This window comes from Helobdella robusta (genome assembly GCF_000326865.2).
Source record: "Helobdella robusta unplaced genomic scaffold HELROscaffold_41, whole genome shotgun sequence".
Classification (NCBI taxonomy): Eukaryota; Metazoa; Annelida; class Clitellata; order Rhynchobdellida; family Glossiphoniidae; genus Helobdella; species Helobdella robusta.
Window position 1 is genome coordinate 348,613 of NW_008704941.1, and position 21,130 is coordinate 369,742.

General features: G+C 31.6%; 4 protein-coding genes across 4 annotated transcripts in view; 2 read left to right on the forward strand and 2 right to left on the reverse strand.

The window, feature by feature from the left end:
* HELRODRAFT_177109 (hypothetical protein) overlaps positions 1-2,736 on the forward strand; it is a gene marked incomplete at both ends in the record, with an annotated part of 4,604 nt that extends 1,868 nt beyond the window's left edge. Inside the window, 2 exons of the mRNA XM_009025328.1 lie at positions 2,297-2,416; positions 2,657-2,736. Coding sequence (XP_009023576.1) covers positions 2,297-2,416; positions 2,657-2,736 — 200 coding nt within the window. The remainder of the gene's footprint in view (positions 1-2,296; positions 2,417-2,656) is intronic.
* Positions 2,737-4,227: 1,491 nt separating this feature from the next.
* Positions 4,228-5,521, forward strand: HELRODRAFT_177110 (hypothetical protein; the record flags this gene model as incomplete). The annotated part of the gene is made up of 4 exons (XM_009025329.1): positions 4,228-4,276; positions 4,479-4,650; positions 4,802-5,034; positions 5,253-5,521. The coding sequence occupies 4 exons, from the start codon at positions 4,228-4,230 to the stop codon at positions 5,519-5,521; spliced, it is 723 nt and encodes a 240-aa protein (XP_009023577.1).
* Positions 5,522-14,064: 8,543 nt separating this feature from the next.
* HELRODRAFT_177112 (hypothetical protein) lies at positions 14,065-14,852 on the reverse strand (the record flags this gene model as incomplete). Its single annotated transcript, XM_009025330.1, has 2 exons — positions 14,065-14,139; positions 14,472-14,852. The coding sequence occupies 2 exons, from the start codon at positions 14,850-14,852 to the stop codon at positions 14,065-14,067; spliced, it is 456 nt and encodes a 151-aa protein (XP_009023578.1).
* A 571-nt stretch (positions 14,853-15,423) lies between these two features.
* Positions 15,424-18,502, reverse strand: HELRODRAFT_193007 (hypothetical protein; the record flags this gene model as incomplete). The annotated part of the gene is made up of 5 exons (XM_009025331.1): positions 15,424-15,866; positions 15,945-16,175; positions 16,372-16,626; positions 16,885-17,094; positions 18,448-18,502. The coding sequence occupies 5 exons, from the start codon at positions 18,500-18,502 to the stop codon at positions 15,649-15,651; spliced, it is 969 nt and encodes a 322-aa protein (XP_009023579.1). The 3' UTR covers positions 15,424-15,648.
* Between the last annotated feature and the right edge of the window lie 2,628 nt (positions 18,503-21,130).

Below are 21,130 nucleotides of genomic sequence, written 5' to 3' on the forward strand. Positions count from 1 at the left end.
AAGGAGTGAATGAGAGACTTGTTAAAGCTGTGATGCAGCTGTATGAAGGGGCAAAGACAAAGGTGAGGGTGGAAGGGGGATGTCGGACGCTTTTAGTGTTAAGGTAGGAGTGCATCAAGGATCAGTGTTATCACCGTTTCTGTTTGCAATTGTGATGGATGTTGTGTGTGGAAACATAATGGAGGGGTTGTTATTTGAGATTTTGTATGCAGATGATTTAGTCTTGATGGCTGATAGCATGGAAGAATTGCAGTTAAAATTTGACAGATGGAAAAGTGTTATTGAAAAGAAAGGGTTAAAAGTTAATATTGGTAAGACGAAGGTAATGGTGGGTGGGGAAGGTGGGGAACGAGTGATAAGTAAAATAGACCCCTGTGGGGTATGTGATAGGAGAGTGAAGGCTAACTCGGTATTGTGTATAGGATGTCAGAAATGGGTGCATAAGAGATGTAGTGGTGTGAGGGGGGCACTGAAAAAGGTGGAAGGCACGTTCAAATGTAAGAAATGTGTTCATGGTGTGATTAATAGGACGGACGCAAGGACGGGGTGGAGTGATGGTATTGAAAGAGTGGAAAGCTTTGTTTACTTAGGGGATAAGCTGAATGCGGATGGAGGATGTTTGAGTGCAGTTACGGCTAGAGTTCGTGTGGGATGGATGAAATTTAGGGAACTGGGTGGGGTTTTGTGTGGAAAGAAATGGTCAGTGAAGATGAAAGGGAGGGTATATAAAGCATGTGTGAGAGCAGCGATGATATATGGTGGTGAAACTTGGGTGTTGAGGAGAGAGGAGGAAAGTGTACTGCAGAGGGCTGAAAGAGCTATGGTGAGGATGATGTGTGGGGTTAAAGTGAAGGATAGGAGGAGTAGTACAGAGCTGATGTCAATGATGGGACTGAATGAGGACATTGTGACATTGATAAGGAGATCGAGATTGCGGTGGTATGGACATGTGTTGAGAAGGGATGAAAGGGTCGGGATTAGGCGAGCGTTGGAGTTCGAGGTTGAAGGAGTGGTAGGAAGGGGTCGTCCGCGATTGGGATGGAGAGAGCAGGTGGAGAAGGACAGGGTGAAAGCGGGGTTGCGTGATACTGAGGCGAGTGACAGATGTGGATGGAGTCGAGGGGTATTTCGGTTTCATCATAGGTAGCCAAACGGCAACCCCCGATCTCGGGGAAAATGCCGTCTAAACGTGTGTTGTTGTTGTTGTTGTGTTGTTATTGAATCATTGCCTAGAAAAACCTTCAAAGATGATGATGTTAAGCAGTTGCTGTAACAAAAGAACTTACTTTATGCGTTTCTATTTTTCTTTTTCTTCCAAATTCAATTTTCAAAATTTAATTTACCAAAAAATTAAATTTCTTTCGCACAAAAATTCAAACTTTCTCCACTCTTAAATAATATCAAACGTTTCGCCACACGGCAATAAAAACGTTCCTTTTATACAACACAAGTTAAACTCTCTCTCCCTTCCTCTCTCTCTCTCTCTCTCTCTTTCTCTCTCTCTCTCTCTCTCTCTATCTATATATATATATAACAAGAATAATAAAAATAATTATAGTTATGACAATAATTAACCAGTAAACATATTGAACAGACAGACTTCAGCCCTTGAGAGCATTCAGATTAATTATTTTTTAATCAAGTTTTTATCAGTATTAAAAATTAATGAAGATAAAAATATTAATAATAATAAAAAACCTTGTAATACTTCTCTAATATGAGAAGGTTTTTCTACAAATATTTTTTACCTGAACATTTGTAAGTTCTATACAAATATTTAAACAATGATAATGATATATATTATGTACATTTGGTAGTTAAGATGGGCAAATTTCGTGTGCAAATTTCATTGAACAAGTTAAATTAAGTATACATCAGAGGGGTAGGCAAGAGGGAAGGCAATAAACATTTTTGATAGGGTTAACGCTAAATTTAACGAAATGTCTATAAATGTTTGTGAAAATTTGAAGTAAAAACTTTTAAGCTCTTCACATCAATAAAAATATTCTGAGTTATGTTGTAAACTAATGATTTTAATAGCCAAATCTCATTAAAATTGCGTGGTGAACAATAAAGAACTTCTAATATGCGATAAGATATATTACTCCTTTGAATACATAAAAAATTTAGTTGCTACTAATTATAAAATAAATTTGTGATAGCAAAAAATGTTTTAACAGAATGGAAAATCAACGTGGTGACGTCATTTATTTATTTATTTATTTTTTTGTTGCAGATGGTGACGATTTTGGCGGCATTAATATTTGTTTGAAAGGATAAAATTAATTTTCTGTAGATGGAGCTTTAGTCACATTAACATTAAAAACTATAGCATTAATAGGAGCAATATTAGTGCCATATAACATCAATGGTAGTAACAACGTACTAATGGTGTTAATGAAAAAATTTTCAGTAGGTAGGCGGCTGTTAAATTCTTTACCCGAATCGATCTTACATCAGAATACTACAACATAAACGTATTGACCTACAATTAAATAAATATAACAACAAGACATAAAATCAAAAGTTAACAGTGTAAACAGACAAGTTAAACTTACTTAATACAATTACATATTCTTCGAAGAAACTTTACTATCTGCACAAGTAACACGCTGATTTGAAATGGATCACACGTGTACGTGGGCCATGGTAACAGGTGTGGTTAAAGATAAATTTATAAAGGGTGATAGGAGTAGGAAGGATTGCATGCTGCTCATTGAAACCTGCAACATTTAACAACAGCAACATAGAAATAATTCATAGTAGCAATCGACAACAACATGATCAATAACACATCCAATTAAAATCTATCGGCAAACAGTCAACATTACTTCAAACAACAAACAACCTTGTTTGTAGAAAAATAAAAAAAAATAAAATAAAATAAATAAAATACATATCACCAAAATAAGCAACATTTTAATCTCATTAAGTTTTTAATTTCAAAATTTATCAATTAAATTTAATACGAATTGATTTATGCTATTTTCATAATTTTAGATAACATCATCTTAGATCGGCATGTGTGTTTGTCTTACCTTTTGCTCACGTCATTAACTCAGTGATACTAAATTCATCATTGTATTGCACAAGCACTTAACAGAAATTCTTCATCAATAATATTGTATTATTAAAAAATTTCTCGAACAATGCTTTGTAATGTCTCCGGTACGAAGTGATAATTACAATGATAAGTTTTACTCATCTGAGAGTGAAAATGAAGTTAGATTAAAAAATAAAAAATCCTACCAGTGATTTTTAAAAGATAGAGACTAGAATTTTTTGGCTGAATGTTTCGGGGTGGGTTAGGGTTAGGGTTTTATAAATATAGGACAACCACGAATACAAATTTCAACCTACATTTTTATGGCACAACCTTGATTGTAACGACAAAAAAAGGAGCCTGTGCGTCGGTGCTTGCTACGGTCAAAGTCATTTCTTCTTCTGAATTCTTCTGAGATGTCATCCACACACAAGCACAGACCCCGTACGCACGCACACGCATACACAAAGCATATGCTTTTCTAATTAATTTTAATAAATTGGATAATAATTACAAAGTTACTGTTAGAAATATTGAAAAGTTCATTCGTAAACTTTCAAATGCTAAAAATTCGGTAGATTATCAAATATTGGATATATATATATATATACATATATACATATATATACATACTATAAAAAGTATTCTTCAAGTTTATTCACGTATAAGTTATAAACATTATAAAAAAAATAATGCGACAAACAAATTTTTATTGAAAATAAATCAAATATAAAAAATGTATGAAGCTACATGAAGCCATTTTAATGAACGAATTCCATTAGCTACAACACAGGGAATGGATAAAACAACAATGAGTGACGGATTATTATTGATCAAAGATGCATTAACTAAGTCACAAACAAATATTTAAACAAAGACAAATCCATCAACAAAATGGTAGAAATATTCACGGCTTTGGGAAAAATCGTTATTAACGCTTCGTTTTCAATATAACTTTTGCCGTCTTTGATTTGATTTTGGGTTATTCTAACAAAATTAATTAATAAAAGATATTATGAAGCACAATAATTAATTATAATTTATATTTGATATTAAATGATGATCAGCCTGATAAAAGTTAATAATTAATACACAATAAATCATTGTTAAACTCAAATTTACTGTAATTAAGTTAAATTTTTATTTAATATTCTAAAAATTAAAGCAACATTTTTCCATCAAAAATGTCTCTAATCTCTTATCTCATCAGTATCATCTTACTTAGGATTGGATGTAAGTAAAATGGGAAAAAATTCCGATTAGGAAATCAATACTAATAAATAATGAGTGACATAACTGGTTTCAATAACACAAATGCAAGTTATTAAGAATAAATTGCTGAAAATAATTTTATATTTATAGGCATTTTTTCTGATAAAGAACTAAAATTTAGAGTTTAAAAATTATTTAAAACATTAAAAATTGATATTTTCAGCGCCTTGCGGAGAACCTGGCTCTCAGTGGCTAAATTTTGGCCAATCATGTTACCGCTTCTCTACGGCACTAGCGTCCACTTTTGAAGAAGCATTGAACATCTGTATAAGTATGGATAGCTTGCTGGTCAGCATTGGTTCATACGGAGAAAATAACTTCATTGTCCAAAAAGGGTTATCATATACATACCAGTATTATTAAAAATATTTTCAACAGATTTTATTAAATCAAAGTATTCTACCGATTATTAAATTTTTAAATTACGAAAATGTTGAATAATAAAATTGTTATTATTAGAGCATATTAAAATATTTTGATGAGTAGTTCTGGCCTGAGCACGAACTACTGGATTGGGATGTACAGAATAAAATGCCTCATAGACGAAGGCCAACATAGTTATTGGCTCGATGGAACTGATTTCAAATTCTCTAACTGGCTTGTTGATGAACCTGACGAAAATACCTGCTGTTCGAGGATAATAGCTCAAGGAGTCTGGAGAGATAAGCCTTGCAATAATGGATACCTTTACATCTGCGAAAAACCGCTGGAAATAAAATGTGATGTTTCAGAATATTTAATTGAAATTTGATTTTTTTTGGTCAAGTGCTTTCAAATGCTACAAATTTAAACATTTGAAATAAACTTATAACACTTTCAGACAAAAACACCCAATAAATATTATCAATTATTTGTAATTGTAGCACAAAACATTTCAATTTAAATTTGAAAAAATAAATTCATTCATTCAACAAGCAGTTTACCGTTTAAAATGCAGTACCCACAGAGAAGAGAGCCATAAAACGTTTGACTGACAAGTACATTGTTGGTGATAGTTTGCGAGAGGTACACGTCAAGAGATGCTCGCCAATGCACTGCCTGTCACTATGCATGCAAAACTGGATATGTGGCGGCTTCAACATGATACCAGAGCTTTCTGGGGGCTGTAGCTGTCATCTCAAGGATGCCAGAAGCTGGTTGACATTTAATACGGTATCAAAAGCTGGAGCTGGGTACTGGAGCTACCCTATTTACGGCTATGATTGATTTGGTGAAAAATTTGTTTATAAGTTCTTAGTTAGGTGAAGATACTTTTAGTGTTACCATTAACTCCAGATCATTGCTGTTTGGGATGATTGAAAAATTGGACTAATTTAATAACCATGAATGTTACATCCCTTATATATATGTGTAAAATATATATATATATAATATATATATATATAACTGTTATAACTGTTGTTATTTCGCTGAATAAAGCTATTTTTGAATTGAATTGAATATATATATATATATATATATATGTATATATATATCAATCAAATCACTTTTATTCAATCAAACAAAACAAAAGCATGATATATATATATATATATTGACGTAATGTTACGCTAATTTTGGAGAACCAAATTTTGATAAATAACACAATGTAACATATTTGAGTTATTTCTTGTAATCCAGCCAGCATTATTTTAGTTTACAATCATTAATAAATGTTACAACAAGGGGATGTTTTATGAAATCTACTACAAGTTGATTTATGACTTTGTAAACCAAAGTAAAGTCATTTACATTGTAAATGTTTAAACATTGTAAATATACATTGTAAATTATATTGTAAATTATTAATTACATCGTTAAATCGTTTGTTAAGAACAAAAACTTTGTGTGAACACAAAGGAGTTAGTGCAACCGATTGAGTATATATGGGGAATGAATGCACTTTCACCATCAAATTTTCTGCTTCATGTCTTCTTCTTACGAACTTGAATGGAAAAGAACAACTTTATTTTATAACGATGTTTGACACGTTTTCAAAAATGTTCAATCAATGTTCAATCTGCCTGCGAAGGACGAAACCCAACAGGAGAGCGGTTATTTTTGAGTGCTCGCATGAATTTTGTTTCACATGTATACGGGACATGCTGATAAAAAACAATCAGTTCGTCCTAGATGCAATATGAATTTCAGGAAAATAATTTTAAATATTAGAGAAAATAACGGTTTTGAGACGTACGAATTAAAAAAATTTAGGTAAGCAAGTCTTTAAATTATATTTGCGTATACGAATACAACTATTGACAAATTTAAAAAAATAGAAATTTTTGAAAATCTACAGGACAAGTCGTTGCATAACTGCCCAAGGTTCAGATTGTGACCATCAGCCAATCAATGAGATGAAAACAGCTGGTATAAAAATAAACAACAAGGACTCCACCACGTCAACAAAAACATGGCCCAGGTCTGTCCTTGTAAAGCCGTCAGCTTGTAAAAAACTTTCTGTTGAAAAAAAAAGTTTCCTTCAAAATTAAAGAAGACGCTTCTTCTAGCTTTCATAAGGAGAAAATTTTGTTTTTTGTTTGTTTGTTTTGTTTTTTTGCCATTGTCGTAATGTTCATTTTCTGCGTATTTCACATGTAATAAAGATTAGTTTATTTCAAGAACTTTTTGTGTTAAATTTGCTTCGGATTAAAATTTTAAAAATATTTTTAAGGATCTTGAGGATGGTCAGTATTTCGCGAAAAATGTTCAAATTAATTTTATTTATTAATGGAAAACTAGAAAATTTTTCAACTGATTCAATTTTGAGTTTAAAGGGACATGACACCTCATTGTAAAAGTCTTTGTGGACATGCTCTTTACTTTACTATGTCGTGAATCGTAAATTCAGACAAAGATATTTCAGTACTTGTTACAAAGTAAGGTGAAATAGAACACGACCTGGCGACACCAATGGTTTAGCTCAGTCAATAGAAGTTGCAGTTGCATGTCTGGTGTTTTTACCCAAATGAACTGATTTCTATTGTACAGTCAGTCCAGATACAGATAGACAAAATATACAGATAGACAAGTTAAATCTGCTACTACTAGCAGCTGTTGTGGCCACAAAAGTGATGTGGCCTCAAAAAATTATTTGGCCTGGTCTAGCGTAATAATATATTGATTTGGAAGTCATCAACATACGCTTTTGGAAAAAGGTTTTGTTTTGATTTATTATCTGTTTTATCATAAACTATGAAAACATTTAATTTGAAACTTGTCAAAAAAATATATTAGGCGTAAGCATAGTCATTGTTGCTATTTCATCCATGTTTTCATGAAATATAATCATGATTTGATGCTTAAAATTGAAATAGTGGTAATAAAAAATATCTTTTGATTATTTCAATAATTATTAGGTTGGAATTATGAACCAGAAGTATCGACCGTATGTTTATAAGATGATACGCTAAATTATCAATATATACTTAGAGTATAAAAAATATTTATTGCTATTAATTACACATTGTTTTAACTATTCATATAAATAATGTATTCATAATATCCGACTGAGATGCTTTTTAATAATTTAATCTTTAGTTTTTCTTAAATAGAATTCTTCTGACATTTCAAGTTTTTTTTGCTTATATTTTCTTTTTCAAAAAATATGTTAAAGCTGGTTGAGAAATATATAAGATAAAAAAACGGTTGTTGATTATGGCCTGTGTCCTGTGTAGATAAATTACGATATTACGCTTGCCGCGTTATACAAAAATAACATTTCTTAAAACATGTCTCGGAATGTCTTCTAAAATACAAATAGAAACAAAAAAAAAGACTTTCTGGAAAAATTTCTTCAGAAATCACCATTTTTACATTCTTGAGAGCGCCTTAAAGCGCAATTTGGAACGAAAGACGTAGTCTCCCTACTTAGCTTAATAACACGCACAGTGTTCAGCATAATGGCATAGTAGGCTGGTTAAATGAAATTACTCGACCAATCAGCTGCCGTAGGCATACGTAAAAGTTTCTTTCTGCGCCGAATAAATTTTTATTTCAATGTTTTAACAATTTAATCGAACCAAATAAACTAATTAAGTCGTGACTATTGAAATAAAAAAACGCTAACCTGGACAAAGCAAAAAAAGAAAACTCAAAAAAACCCAATCTGCAAAACAAATTTAAAAAAACATCCAATTTTAATAAGAATTATAAGAAGCCAGCCTTAGAGGACAACCTTAACCTTCAAGAAAAGTGACACGTAACTAAAAAGCGCCACATAAAAATAATTTTGTAATTATCAAAGATACTGAATTTAAAACAAAACACATACAGTATACATATCGACGCAAAGTTACGCTAATTTTTGAAGAACCAAATTTTGATAAATAACTCAATGTAATATATTTGAGTTTTTCCTTGTAATCCAGCCAGCAAAATTTTAGTTTACAATCATTAATTAATGTTACAAGAAGGGGATGCTTTATGAAATTTACTACAAGCTGATTTATGACTTTGTAACCCAAAGTAAAGTCATTAACAACGTCTTATTACATCGTTAAATTGTGTTTTCATCCAAATGAACTGATTTCAATTGTACAGTCTGTCCAAAACTCAAAGTCTGTCATGCTGTTTTTTTATGCATGTATGTCTGTGTGTGTATGTGGTGTGTGTGTGTGTGTGTGTGTGTGTGTGAATTTTTCTTATACAGAGTGGTTTTAATGTAGATATTAAATAAATTGTCTTAGTTTGGTTTTTAGAAAAACTTACAAATGACAAAATTTTTTCTACTGAACTAATTATTATTGTTTATGTTATAATTATCATTAACAAAAATATAATTCCTACTAAAATTTGTAAAAAAAAACGTATATAATAAAATATTCTACAGATGAATTTGCATGAATGATTTTTTGTTTGCAATTTGGATCGAATTGGAATTCATAAGGAGGTGATGGTATAGATGACTAGGGGGATTCCAGAATTTTATTACGTTAAATTTGTATGAGAACATATTTTTAAATAACAATTTTCGATAAAATATTTATCAAATGTAAGTCGTCAGCATTAAATAAGCAATATAATTTAATTTATAAAACTTAAGCATATAATATTTTCATTTTCATAAAAAGACATTATAAAATTTCTGAATATACGCTCGTAAAAAAATGTTTATTAATTAATACAATTTAAATGTAAATAAAGAATGGTAAATTTAACCACAAAAAATTTTAAATGGAAAAATGTTCATTTAGAAAAAATATAATTTGATTTAAACAAAAATATTTGAGCTGTGCGTCGTTAATATTGACCATTTTCTACTTCGTGATCAGAATAATGCTTCAGTTAAGTTTTTCAAATAATTAAAACATTTAAAACCTTTTTCATAGTTAAAACAAAACTTTCGAATAAGGCAAATAATTTAAAATATGAGGTTTCAAATGAAATTAAAATAAGTTTTAATGGTTATTTGTTGAAAAAGTTTGAATATATAGATAATGATTATGACAAAATCAAAAGAAAATGTAGAACATTTTTAATTTGGAGGTGCAAACTAATTGCAAGACGGACGGTAGCGGCACTCCAGCTTACATGGATCTGTCCTCCATTGCTCCAGATACAGCTGTTCCCTTTCAAATTAGTGGCAGCGAAAATGACAATGAAAAAAGAAACAAAAGCAACTTTATGTGCATTGAAAATTTCAGAAATGCTACTGTTGACAAGTTTCTATCGACGTCGCGAACTTTGAGGAACAACAGATTCGTCAAATTTAAAAAGTTCAGAATAAACAAAGTGTGGAAACGATACCATTTAAATGATGATGCAGGCGACGAAAATGTTTTCTTGGTTGAAGGAAAACTGCTGAATTCACTCGATGAAATATCGGTTATTGGGTGCGTTTGCGCTCAATAAATTTATTCATTTAAAAACTTCTAAATTTTCAATTTTTGAAAATGTTTTTCAATTTAAAGCAATATAAAATTGGTTACGATTATCCACAAAAGATAGATTCAGATGCTCCTGCTGTACCCGCTAACAAAGAGATACATGCTTCTTTTTTTCAGACTGGATTCAAAAACTAAAAATCTGATTAAAATTTTTTTCTTAGTTAATTGAATCTTGTTGCGTGCTGAACTCATTATTCATTGAATGTCCCATTCAATAACACAACACAGCATTGAATTCTGTTTATTAAGATGACGTTTTTAATTTACTAAACTTTAATGAAGTTTTATTAAAATCTTTTCTATAATTTCGAAACTACAAAACTAGGATGAGACACATAACAGACACAAATCGTTCGCTGACAAATCGAGCCATGTGGATTCTTCTCATCTTGACGGCGTTCTCCCTGTCCGTCTACCAGATTGCAGACCGCATCTCATACTATTTGAACTACCCCACCCTAACAGAATATGACGTAGTGCCATCGGGGGATATGATGTTCCCTCAAGTAACTATTTGCAACAATAATTATATCAAGCTTTCAGCGGCTCGACATTTAGGTGACTGTTAGTCAGTATTTTTACGGTTATATGACAAATTATTTAAAGTAAACGCTTTGTTACCTTTAAAGGTTTTATTGAAAATAATACTTGAAAAATAATAATTTAAAAATAACGAATTTAAGGCTTGGTAGAATATTTTCAGCAATTCACTTACAATTACCTAATGGATATTTATAACGAGACTATTTCAAATCTTGATCATCCGAAGTTTGAAAACGAGACAGAATTTATAAAAGTCAGAAAATTTTTATCTCCAGGACAGGAGCAAATGATAGCGGTAAAATAATTTGTTTGTTATAAACATGAATTTCAATTTGAGATATTTGGAAAAAAATTGCTCAATAGTGCTTTTGGAGCAAGACATCATGCCCAGATGAAACGGTGTTCACAACATTCACAGATGCAGGCCAATGCATTGCTATAAACCCAAGTGTGTAGCATTTATTTTTTTATTGAAAAAACAAAATTCATTTTTAAAATGTTTGTTAATTGATTTAAACTCTAAACCTAAAACTATTTTGTAACAACAATTTAACAATCGTTTTAGGTAAGACAACTTCGAGCGGACTTAGTGGATTTGGTCGCGAATGACTTTTTTATAATTTTGCTGAAGTTGTCAACGCAATAAAAACTTTTTGTGTAAATTTTACTCGAAAAATTCATTTTAATGATTCTCCTTAATACATATAGAAATTAAAATAATAATTAAATTTTGAGTGAATGGTCTTTTAATGATTGCGGCCACTATTACTTTATGAATATGTGTATTTTTGTGGAATCAAATAGTACATTTACATATTTTAAAAACTAAAAAAAATTAAAAAAATAATCAAGATGAAATAATACAAACTTATTTTAAAAAGTTGAAAACATAACGTACCAACAGGAAAAGCGAAGAATCCGATAAAAGGAGCTGGTGTCTCAATGGGGTTGCATCTATATCTTTTCGCAAATCAGTCTGACTATTTCGTACCTAATGAATACTCAACTGGATTTCGGGTTAATGCTTTTAGTCATCAATTTTAAACAAAAACAAGTGATTAAAGATTGAAATTATTTGCTAATTATGGCTAATAGTTCCAACCAACATGCTGGCTGTTGGCTGTCCTTGTTTGAATGAACGTTAGGTTTATTTCAAAGACTGTCAGCCAGTCAAACACATGGTATACATACAATATTGAAATTGTGATTGATTGCACATTTAACAGTTTAGCAGTAATGTTCCAATGAAAACTGCTCCCAATAGTTTATAGATGAATCACCTTAATGATATTATTTTTCTTAACACAGATTTTAGTGCATGAGCCCGATGAGCCAGCACGAATGGGCGAACTGGGCTTCAAGGTCAACCTTGGTGACGAAGTCAATGTTGCTATTTCCGTAAATAAGGTGAAACATCATTTCACACTTTAGAGCCGATGTATTATTATTTTATTAATTGGATGCCGCCCCACTCTGCCTTCCCTTCTAAGTAATGTCGATAGTGTTTTAAATCGGCGCCAACGTTTCATTCCCATACTTCACATATAATAATATGTTAATTGAAAGTTTCGAATTCATCAGATGAAAAGATTGAAAGCTCCTTATGGCACGTGCACCGACTTACCGAACTACAATCCAGTCAAATGCGAGCAGAGGTGCCTTGCTAGTGAAATCATCAGCAAATGCAACTGCAGACCTATCTACATGGAAGGTTCAACTTCGTGGTTTTCAATTTCTAGTTTGGCATTATTATTAAATTTTAACAATTTTGTTAATAATAGAAATTGGAAATGGAAAAATTTGTAATTTTTACATGGAAAAAAAGTGCGTTGAAAATATTACCTTTGGGTATAACTTTAATAAGCCAAGTAACATTTCATGTTCTTGTCCTCCACTGTGCAAGGAAATAACCTACCAAACATCAAGTACCGGCTCGAAATTATCTGAACAGTTTCTAAAAGCATGTAACACAAAGCTCAAACTGGACCCTGAAATATTTGTTGCAAAGGATCTGGTGTATTTGAAAATTTACTTCAGCAGCATGCAGTACACGAGAATTAAAAACGTGGTAGAGTACTCGGAGGTGTCCCTTCTGTGCGATCTGGGAGGAGCTCTGGGCCTCCTACTTGGTTCCACCATGTTGACGATCATTGAAATTTTCGAAATAATGTGGAACCTGATCATTTACGTAGCACTCAAAATGAAAGAAAAATGGCCAAATAGAATAGCCTGGATTTTTAAAAAATATTAACCATTTTTACAGCTAGAGGATTGTTTTTGTAATTTCGATGATTTTTAACTTGTTTGATGTTAGAATTTTAGTAAAAGTTATTTTAACATTTATCACCGACTATCTAAATATCGACATTTATTAAAAAAAATTTAAGTGTCAATAAATTTTAGTCTTTGTGAATAATTTATCATTTTGAAAATCCCTTGCAACCACAAACTTCTGGATACGCCACTGGTAGTTATCATGGTTAAATAAAACCAGGAGGGTAGCAGTTTAGTTCAATCGCTAGTTTTTATTTTTTAAAATTCGTTAAAATTGTAATGATGATGCTTTGTTGAAAACATTTTATTTCATTTGTTGGTTAATTTTTTAAAAATCATTTATTTTCAATTTTAAATTTAACGAATTATACCATACTAAATAACAAAATGTTTATTTCTTACATTCGTTATTCGTTTTTTTACAAGTTCGCATTTTACGCTGTGTTAGGGCGTTATAATTGTAAAGTTGTTGTTTTTTGTTAAGATTTAGTGTAATTTAATGTTTAAAACGCACTCAGTTACTATCAACCAAGCAAAAAAAACGCAAATTTCCATTTTTAAATTGGCAGAAAAAAATATTATCAAAGTTATCCTTAGCACGCTCAATCAAACTGTGGACTGAACTTCATAAGAAGAATAAAAAGACAGCATGCGAGCCAATGAAAGACATTCTAACAAAGAACTTATTTTACCATTCCTAATGCTATTAAAGGATTAAAATGTTTTGAAAAACATTGTAAATTTTATTTTCAACAATATTGGCCCGTGCACATGAACCATAAATCATCCACTCGCGCCATACAAATGCCATTAGGAGCATGCAAAATTATCTTGCTAGCATAATTTTACCATCGACATGATTAACTTTTTTATTACCACTGATATTATTGTTCATCCTGTCATAATTATCATTACCACCATTGTCATCATTATCATCGTCATTATTACCATCATCATCGTCATCGTAATCACCATAAACGTCGTCATCATCATTATAATTGAAAACAAGAAAATTAGATTTCGAATTTATTAAAGTGACATGGTAGAAGTTTGAGGCTTCTTTTATCAAGTTGCAAATGTTAAAATGGAACAAAATAATCTATTTTTTTTATGACTGGGATTAGTTTGATCATGGTAGATCTTGATCGAATAAAAACATAATCAACGAATCAATAGATTATAGGATGCGATGAAATAAAGATTTGCACTTTTGTTCAAAAGATTTTTATAAAAACAAAACGATTTTTCCACGAAAAATCCAATTGAGCTAAAAATGTGAAATTCTACATTAATGGGTACAAAATTCAAACATGCCAAAATCGTACTTGTGTTAAACATTTCAGAGGTTGACTTTCTGGAAATCAATAAAATTAATTGTTTCAGTTTTAATTATTATAAATTTGTAGACAATTATAAAAAAAATGCCAAATAAATATAATAATCGAATTTTAAAAAACAAAATAAGAGCAAACCTGAAAAAAAACTTTCTGATCGGATTTGGGAATGGTTAAGTCGCCCTTACCTCCGCTCAGCAAGAAGCACAAACCCTTGGCCCAACTCACGAAGACTTTGACGCAATTTGTCAAAAAATGGCAGATGTAGATGCACTTGGTCGGAGTAGGAACGCACCTGAATTGTGGTTCACTCACGTCCACTGATGTTAGGTTGTAAATTCTGCTGTCCAACATTTCGAAGAAAATAGTTGTGTAATTTTCTTCGGTTATGTTGTTGATCACACCATTTTGTACCCTCATCAGCCGGTAGGTCGCTGGTCTCGGCGCCACATCAATATATTTCGTGAAACTTAAAAATATCAACGAAATTGGTAGGAAATTTAATGAATTTTTGAGCATTATGTACTAAGGAGGATAAATTGGTACGTTGATTTTCAATGATAAAACTTGATATATGTTTTCAACGTTTGAAAGTCAACAAATCTTTAAGGAGTTTTTATAAACAAGGTACAATGGATCAACTGTTGCAAATAGAACTGCAAACTTAGTGCCAGTTCGTTGTTCATTTTTTTTATGAGTGAATGTTTCGAACAGATGCATTGTTTCAACCATAAATCACACAGATGCATTAAGATTGTCATCGTGATTCGAAATTTTTTTTTTAACTTTGAAAAATCTCTCATTTAAAAGGTACAGACGCAGATATACGATCGATTCGTTGAAAAATATGCGCAGTTGCCTAAAGCGCAAATTGTGTACGCGTTTGTGTGTTTATTTAGGTTGATATGCCTTCAAATGTTTTATTCTGTTGTTATTCCGTTGCCATAGAAGATATTTGCATTTATTGAAAGTAATTTTACACGTTACCCACGTACGTTATTTAAGTTGTTTTTGGTTTATTTTTCAACTTTTTTCGACAAAACTCAAAAATGGAAAAAATTAAAAACGATTCGGTGTAAATAAACATTAGTTTTGAATGTGTGAAGTCCTTGTTTAAGTATCTAAATTATTTGTGAATTGAAAAAGATTGAAGTTATTACCTTGTCCTAGATGTGCATTTAAGCAAGCAAAGTGCAAAAGTCAACTAGTTTAGAAATGAATGTTTCGAAAATATTAAAACTGTTTAGTTTAATTGTTGATCAGGATAAATAAGTAATGATTAATGATTTCCTCCTACGAAATAATATGTAGCATTCTAGAATGACCACGTGTGAATCGATGTCAAATTTTCAAGTTGAAATCCATTTCTGTGCTTGTTCAATTGGCAAACGTTCAGTTGTTGGTTGAAGTTGAAGGAGTCACATTCATATCTTCCCAGTTTCATGCACTTGAGAACGCACGAGGTGGGCCTTAATGCTGGCAATTCTAGAAATACAAAACCCACCAATCTCTGGTCTGAACTTGAAATCCACACTTGTCATGTAAATAATAAAAAAAAAATTGCACACTCGAAATTTCGCGAATTTCATATAAAACAATTTAAATTCTAACGCTTGCTGAAACTTGATGATTCATAGGCTTCCAGCTCACAAACACCCAAGTATCCGTCAGAAAGTGCATAGGCCTGCTGGGGGGGCAGGTTGGCGTTGCATCGGAGGGTGATTCGTGATGATACTGGGACGACACTTGGATACACGTTGCACACGGGATAGCCACCTCTCAATGGCAGGAAATCACTTGCCTTGAATGACGTCAGACCGATGATGAAGCTTCGCAGACGAGCTGCATCCGTATTCAGTGAACGGCTTTTGTTTTTCATTTGTGAAAGAAACTACAACGCACCGTCCAATCTTACTGATACAAGTAAAGGAAACCGAAGACATTTGTACCTTCATATTTTGAAATCATTTAAAGAAACTCAAAATCTCTTTCTTACTTAGTGTTCTTATGTAATCATTCCACACGAAAGAACACTTACTGGACCCTCTGCTCGTCAACGCGATATAATCAACGAAGAAATATCCATCCATATCCACCAGCATCCAATTAGAGCCTGTGCCTGGTTTCGAGGTTTGTGCGCAGTGCCCGTGTAGTGGTGTCGTGTCTCTTATGCCATCAACCAACAATCCAGAACTTTGCGCCAGCGACTGCTGAGTTATGCTGTTTGTGCTCAAGTATACGGAGCTCATCGAAGTGTTTTGTTTCAGTAGAAGATTTCTTTTAGGACCATTGACTGGAAAATAATTTCAAAATTTAATTTATATTCAAAGTAATTAGCAAAGTAATTTTCTCTCGTGCACTTGCCTAAGAGTTGTCAACAACAAAAACACACGGCGTGAAAATAACGTTTAATTGGTAGGTGAGGATCTCTTTGATATCAAGCCAGGTCAATGAAGAACAGAACCAGATGCCCTTAACTATTAAAACAACACCAGTGAGAGTCAAATAAACAAATCAACAAACCAACCAAATGAAAAAGAACCACACCAACCGTCGGCATATTCTCCTTGCACTTCAACCTCACAAATGTTCAGATTAGTGACAGAACTGTCACTCTGTTCAAGGAAGAGATATCTACTTGGGTATCCTGCAGCATTAGCACACTGGAATGTTACGTTGGTGTTGTTCAGTTGACTCGTCAGGTTGTAACATGTTGCCAACGTTACAAGGTTACTGTTGGTCAGTCTAACGCTTATTATTTCTGGAAATTGAGTTTTGCAAAAAAAAAACTATTATAAAAAAGCAAAAATTATTCAGTTTGAGTAATTTATAATATAAAACTAACAATAGATAATAAAATAAATCAGACGAAACTGAAACAATCACAAATGAATCTTTGAAAATGATAAAAAGTGATTGACCATGCAAAAAAAATAATGTTATAACATAGCACTATCAATCTAAAAACATTACTTGTCAGCTGCTTTTCATAAGCTCCAACCAAGTTAACTCGATATAACCAGATGAGATCAATTTGAACCCATTGGTAGCCAGAACTTTGTGAGCTAAAACAGTAAGGAGGACTCAGTAATCCATCGACAATTAGAAATCCACTGTACGGACTTGTAAACTAACTCTCTCGAACCATCTTACCCAAAGCCAAATTTTTACTGCCAAGTTGTTAGGTACAGCCTTAATATTAGGATGATGGTAATGCCTACAATGTTCGCGATGATCATTCTGAATTTAATTATAACATTACCTGCTATTTTGTTAGCGAATTTTATATTTATTTGAATTTAATTAATCATAATAATGCTTGCTATGTATTGAGTCGTGTAAAAATTCTAGAGATAGGTTTCGTCTGAATGGAAGCTTCACGGATGTATGTAAAAGGCTTTGGTATAATTATATGCCTTATGTACATTCGCATACTAAACATATACCTATAAATAAATATATATCTATTATTTCGTTTATTGATTAATTTATTCATGTATAAAACATCAATACGTATCAATATACAAAAATTTATAAAAAATATATTTACGAGATATTTTTTAAAGTTGCTTTGTGACTGTTATCGTAATCGTATTTTTAATATTCATGCTATTAACATTATTATTACTGATGTTGATGTTGTTGATGTTATTATCATTGTTAATAATGTTGTTGTTATTGTCATTGTTAACAATATTGTGTTGTTGTTGTTATTGATGTTGTTGTTTCTGCTGCTGTTGTTGTTATTATTATCATTACTATTTTAGCGTGCTCTCGAAGAATCACAATTAATGGTAGAATGAATGAATGGGTGACACAAGTAACATGAACAAAAATGCTCTTCCGTCTGTGGTAAATACGATATATACATTAATTTTCCCATTTGTCTTTGCAATTTTTCCATCCGCAAAGATGTACTTTAAAGAATGGCTTACTGAAAAGACATGTACTACGTATTATTATTATTATTCGAAAATTTGTTTAGCGCTAATTACAAACAAAATGTTTCTCAAAAGCACTGTCTTAAAAAAAAAAAAATCTTATAATGAAAACAAAAATGATTTCAATAATTTCTTGAACAATTTTTCTGTCAGTTAGGGCTGTCTTAGATGACTTGGTAGACTATTCCAAACGGCTGGTCCACATACTGAAAAACTTCTCTCAGCCATTTTCAAGTTGGTTTGGGGCACACATAACAAGTTGCTTTATATGCTTAATATTTGTGTGTCTGTATTGTTCAGTAATTACACGCAATTTTTTTTGACATACATAACTAACAGATCATGCGTTTGCTTATATGAAGAGATAATTAACTCCTTTTTTTCAAAATTAATTCAAAATACATTCAGCTTTGCTGATTCTTATCTCTGATTCTTTTGAGGATTGTTTGATTAAATTTTTAAGTGCATTGCTCATAATATGAAATTTGACTTAATTTTGCAAATATGGTTCATCAAAGCTTCTGACAAGTTCATGTTAACTTAACAAGTTTATTTGACTGCACGCACACATCTCAAGTTTGAGTCTCCACATCTGACACGTAACATATTTTTTAATGATGTTGTAGGTTTGAACAGTTTCATAAGGCAGTTAGTTATTCATTTCAGATCTTTTTCGGGACAAGTAAGCATTCTTATGAAAGATTTTCTATCCTTTCACCTTGTTGACTCCGTTCAACGTTTATCGAAAATACTCGCGTTTTTATTGTTTACATAAAATTTACATTTAAATACATAAAATCATTAATCTACAAGAATTAATCACATGAAATTATATTAATTGATTAATCACATGAAATTACATTAATTAATTACATAAAATTACATCAATTTATTTTATTTGAAAAAGGAAATTTGACTTTATAAATTTGTCATTAGTTGTGGTAGACGTTGCACGTTCGTCTGAATAGTTACATTTTCGAGACTCCATGCGAATCGATTCGTTTTCGGTATTTAATTCCAGCAACATTTTTTATTTATTATAAATTTTCTAAATTATTTCACTCAACAAACACAAACACGCGACGCATAAAAACTAAACACACGTGAATTGACGCATCGCACGCATTCGAATGCGGTCACAGCATCAACAGTGCCATGCACCTTGACAACTGCTCTATCACAACGCCAAACTCCTCATATAAATGCTGGAAAATTGGTTCTTCCAACCTAAATCTGGAACTACTGGATGCTAACATAGAGAGAATATTTGCCTTGCATTTTAATTATGCTAATATCCCCCAACACAAATCCATTGTGAGATATCGAATTAGCAATAAAACAACAATTTTTCGTATTTTGAAACCGACTGGAACGCAATTTATTTCTTATTATTTAACGATATACAAACTGATTGAATGCATGTGACCCATATTTTTGGAAATATATGGAATGTAAAGATGAGGATCCAAATAGAACACACTTTTATTCATTAGAAACATTTTATTACGAATCTAAATTACAAACTGTATAAATGACAAAATTAACCTCTCCTCTTATTGCATTTCTGTCCCAAAAATATTTTCAGCTTTCAAAATTAAAAAACTTAGTTAACATTGATGTGATTTAATTTCATTTCATCTCACACAATGGAGTCAAATTTGCTACATTAGTTTGAAGAACAAAGATTTACTTTTAAATTATATTATATGCCGACTCTTAGTACAAAACTAATAAATGTACCGATTATTTGAAAAATTCACATGCAATGGTAAAATCATTAATTTTAAAATGCAAATTTTACAACACCTCAAATCATTATACATTTTACAATCCTTACATATTAATCACAAAAGTTCGTGATAGAAATCAACGAAAATCGTACCTACGAATCGAAGAATGTCTGCCCCATGCCATAGTGCAGTTTGAAGATGTCTGCTTGTTCAAACTCTGCTGGCTCGTTCGTTTCAGTCGACTGATCACAACTCGGAATTCGAGCACTTTCCTCGTTCTGCTTCTTTTGCTCGGGCTCTTTATCGCCAGCATTGTCACCAGCGATGCCGTTCATAATCTTCCTCTCTTCCATTTTCTTCCCACCAAAGAACAAATTTCTCACAAAACTCATTTTCATAAGTTAATGAAACGACTGCGATCACTCGAGAATAACTTAAGAATAGCAGTGTAATTTGCTGAAAATTTTATTCTCCACGCTTCCTTCACCCGCTTATATAACATCTTAAGTTATCACGGGATTAACGAACTGCTTGTAAAGTTGTAACAAAGATATCTGAACAACGAACTTGAATTACAAGGCAAATTTTATAATAAAAACATTTACCAACGAAAATAATTATTAAAAAAAGATCTAAATAATAATAACTTGTATAATTTAATGTGGACTTTGTTGACAAAAAATGGATCACACCAAAAAAATCAAAAACTGCTCATAAAAACAAAAACGGAAATGTAAATTGAAAATTTTAAAAACTTGAAAACAAAACCCGGAAAATTATAAAAACTTGACTGAAATAAAGTTAAAACAAAATTTTGTTTAGTTTTTTATAAATTTTATATATAACTTTCACTTTCATTCACTCATACATTCATTCATTCATTCATTCATTCATTCATTCATTCATTCATTCATTCATTTATTCATTCATTCATTCATTCATTCGTTCGTTCGTTCGTTCGTTCGTTCGTTCGTTCGTTCGTTCGTTTGTTCGTTTGTTTATTCATTCATTCATTCATTCATTCATTCATTCAGATCCTGTTATCATAATGATACAAATCATGTTTTTTTTAATCAAACCAACAATTTGCTACCAAACAATCAAAAACATTAGCTACCGAACATTT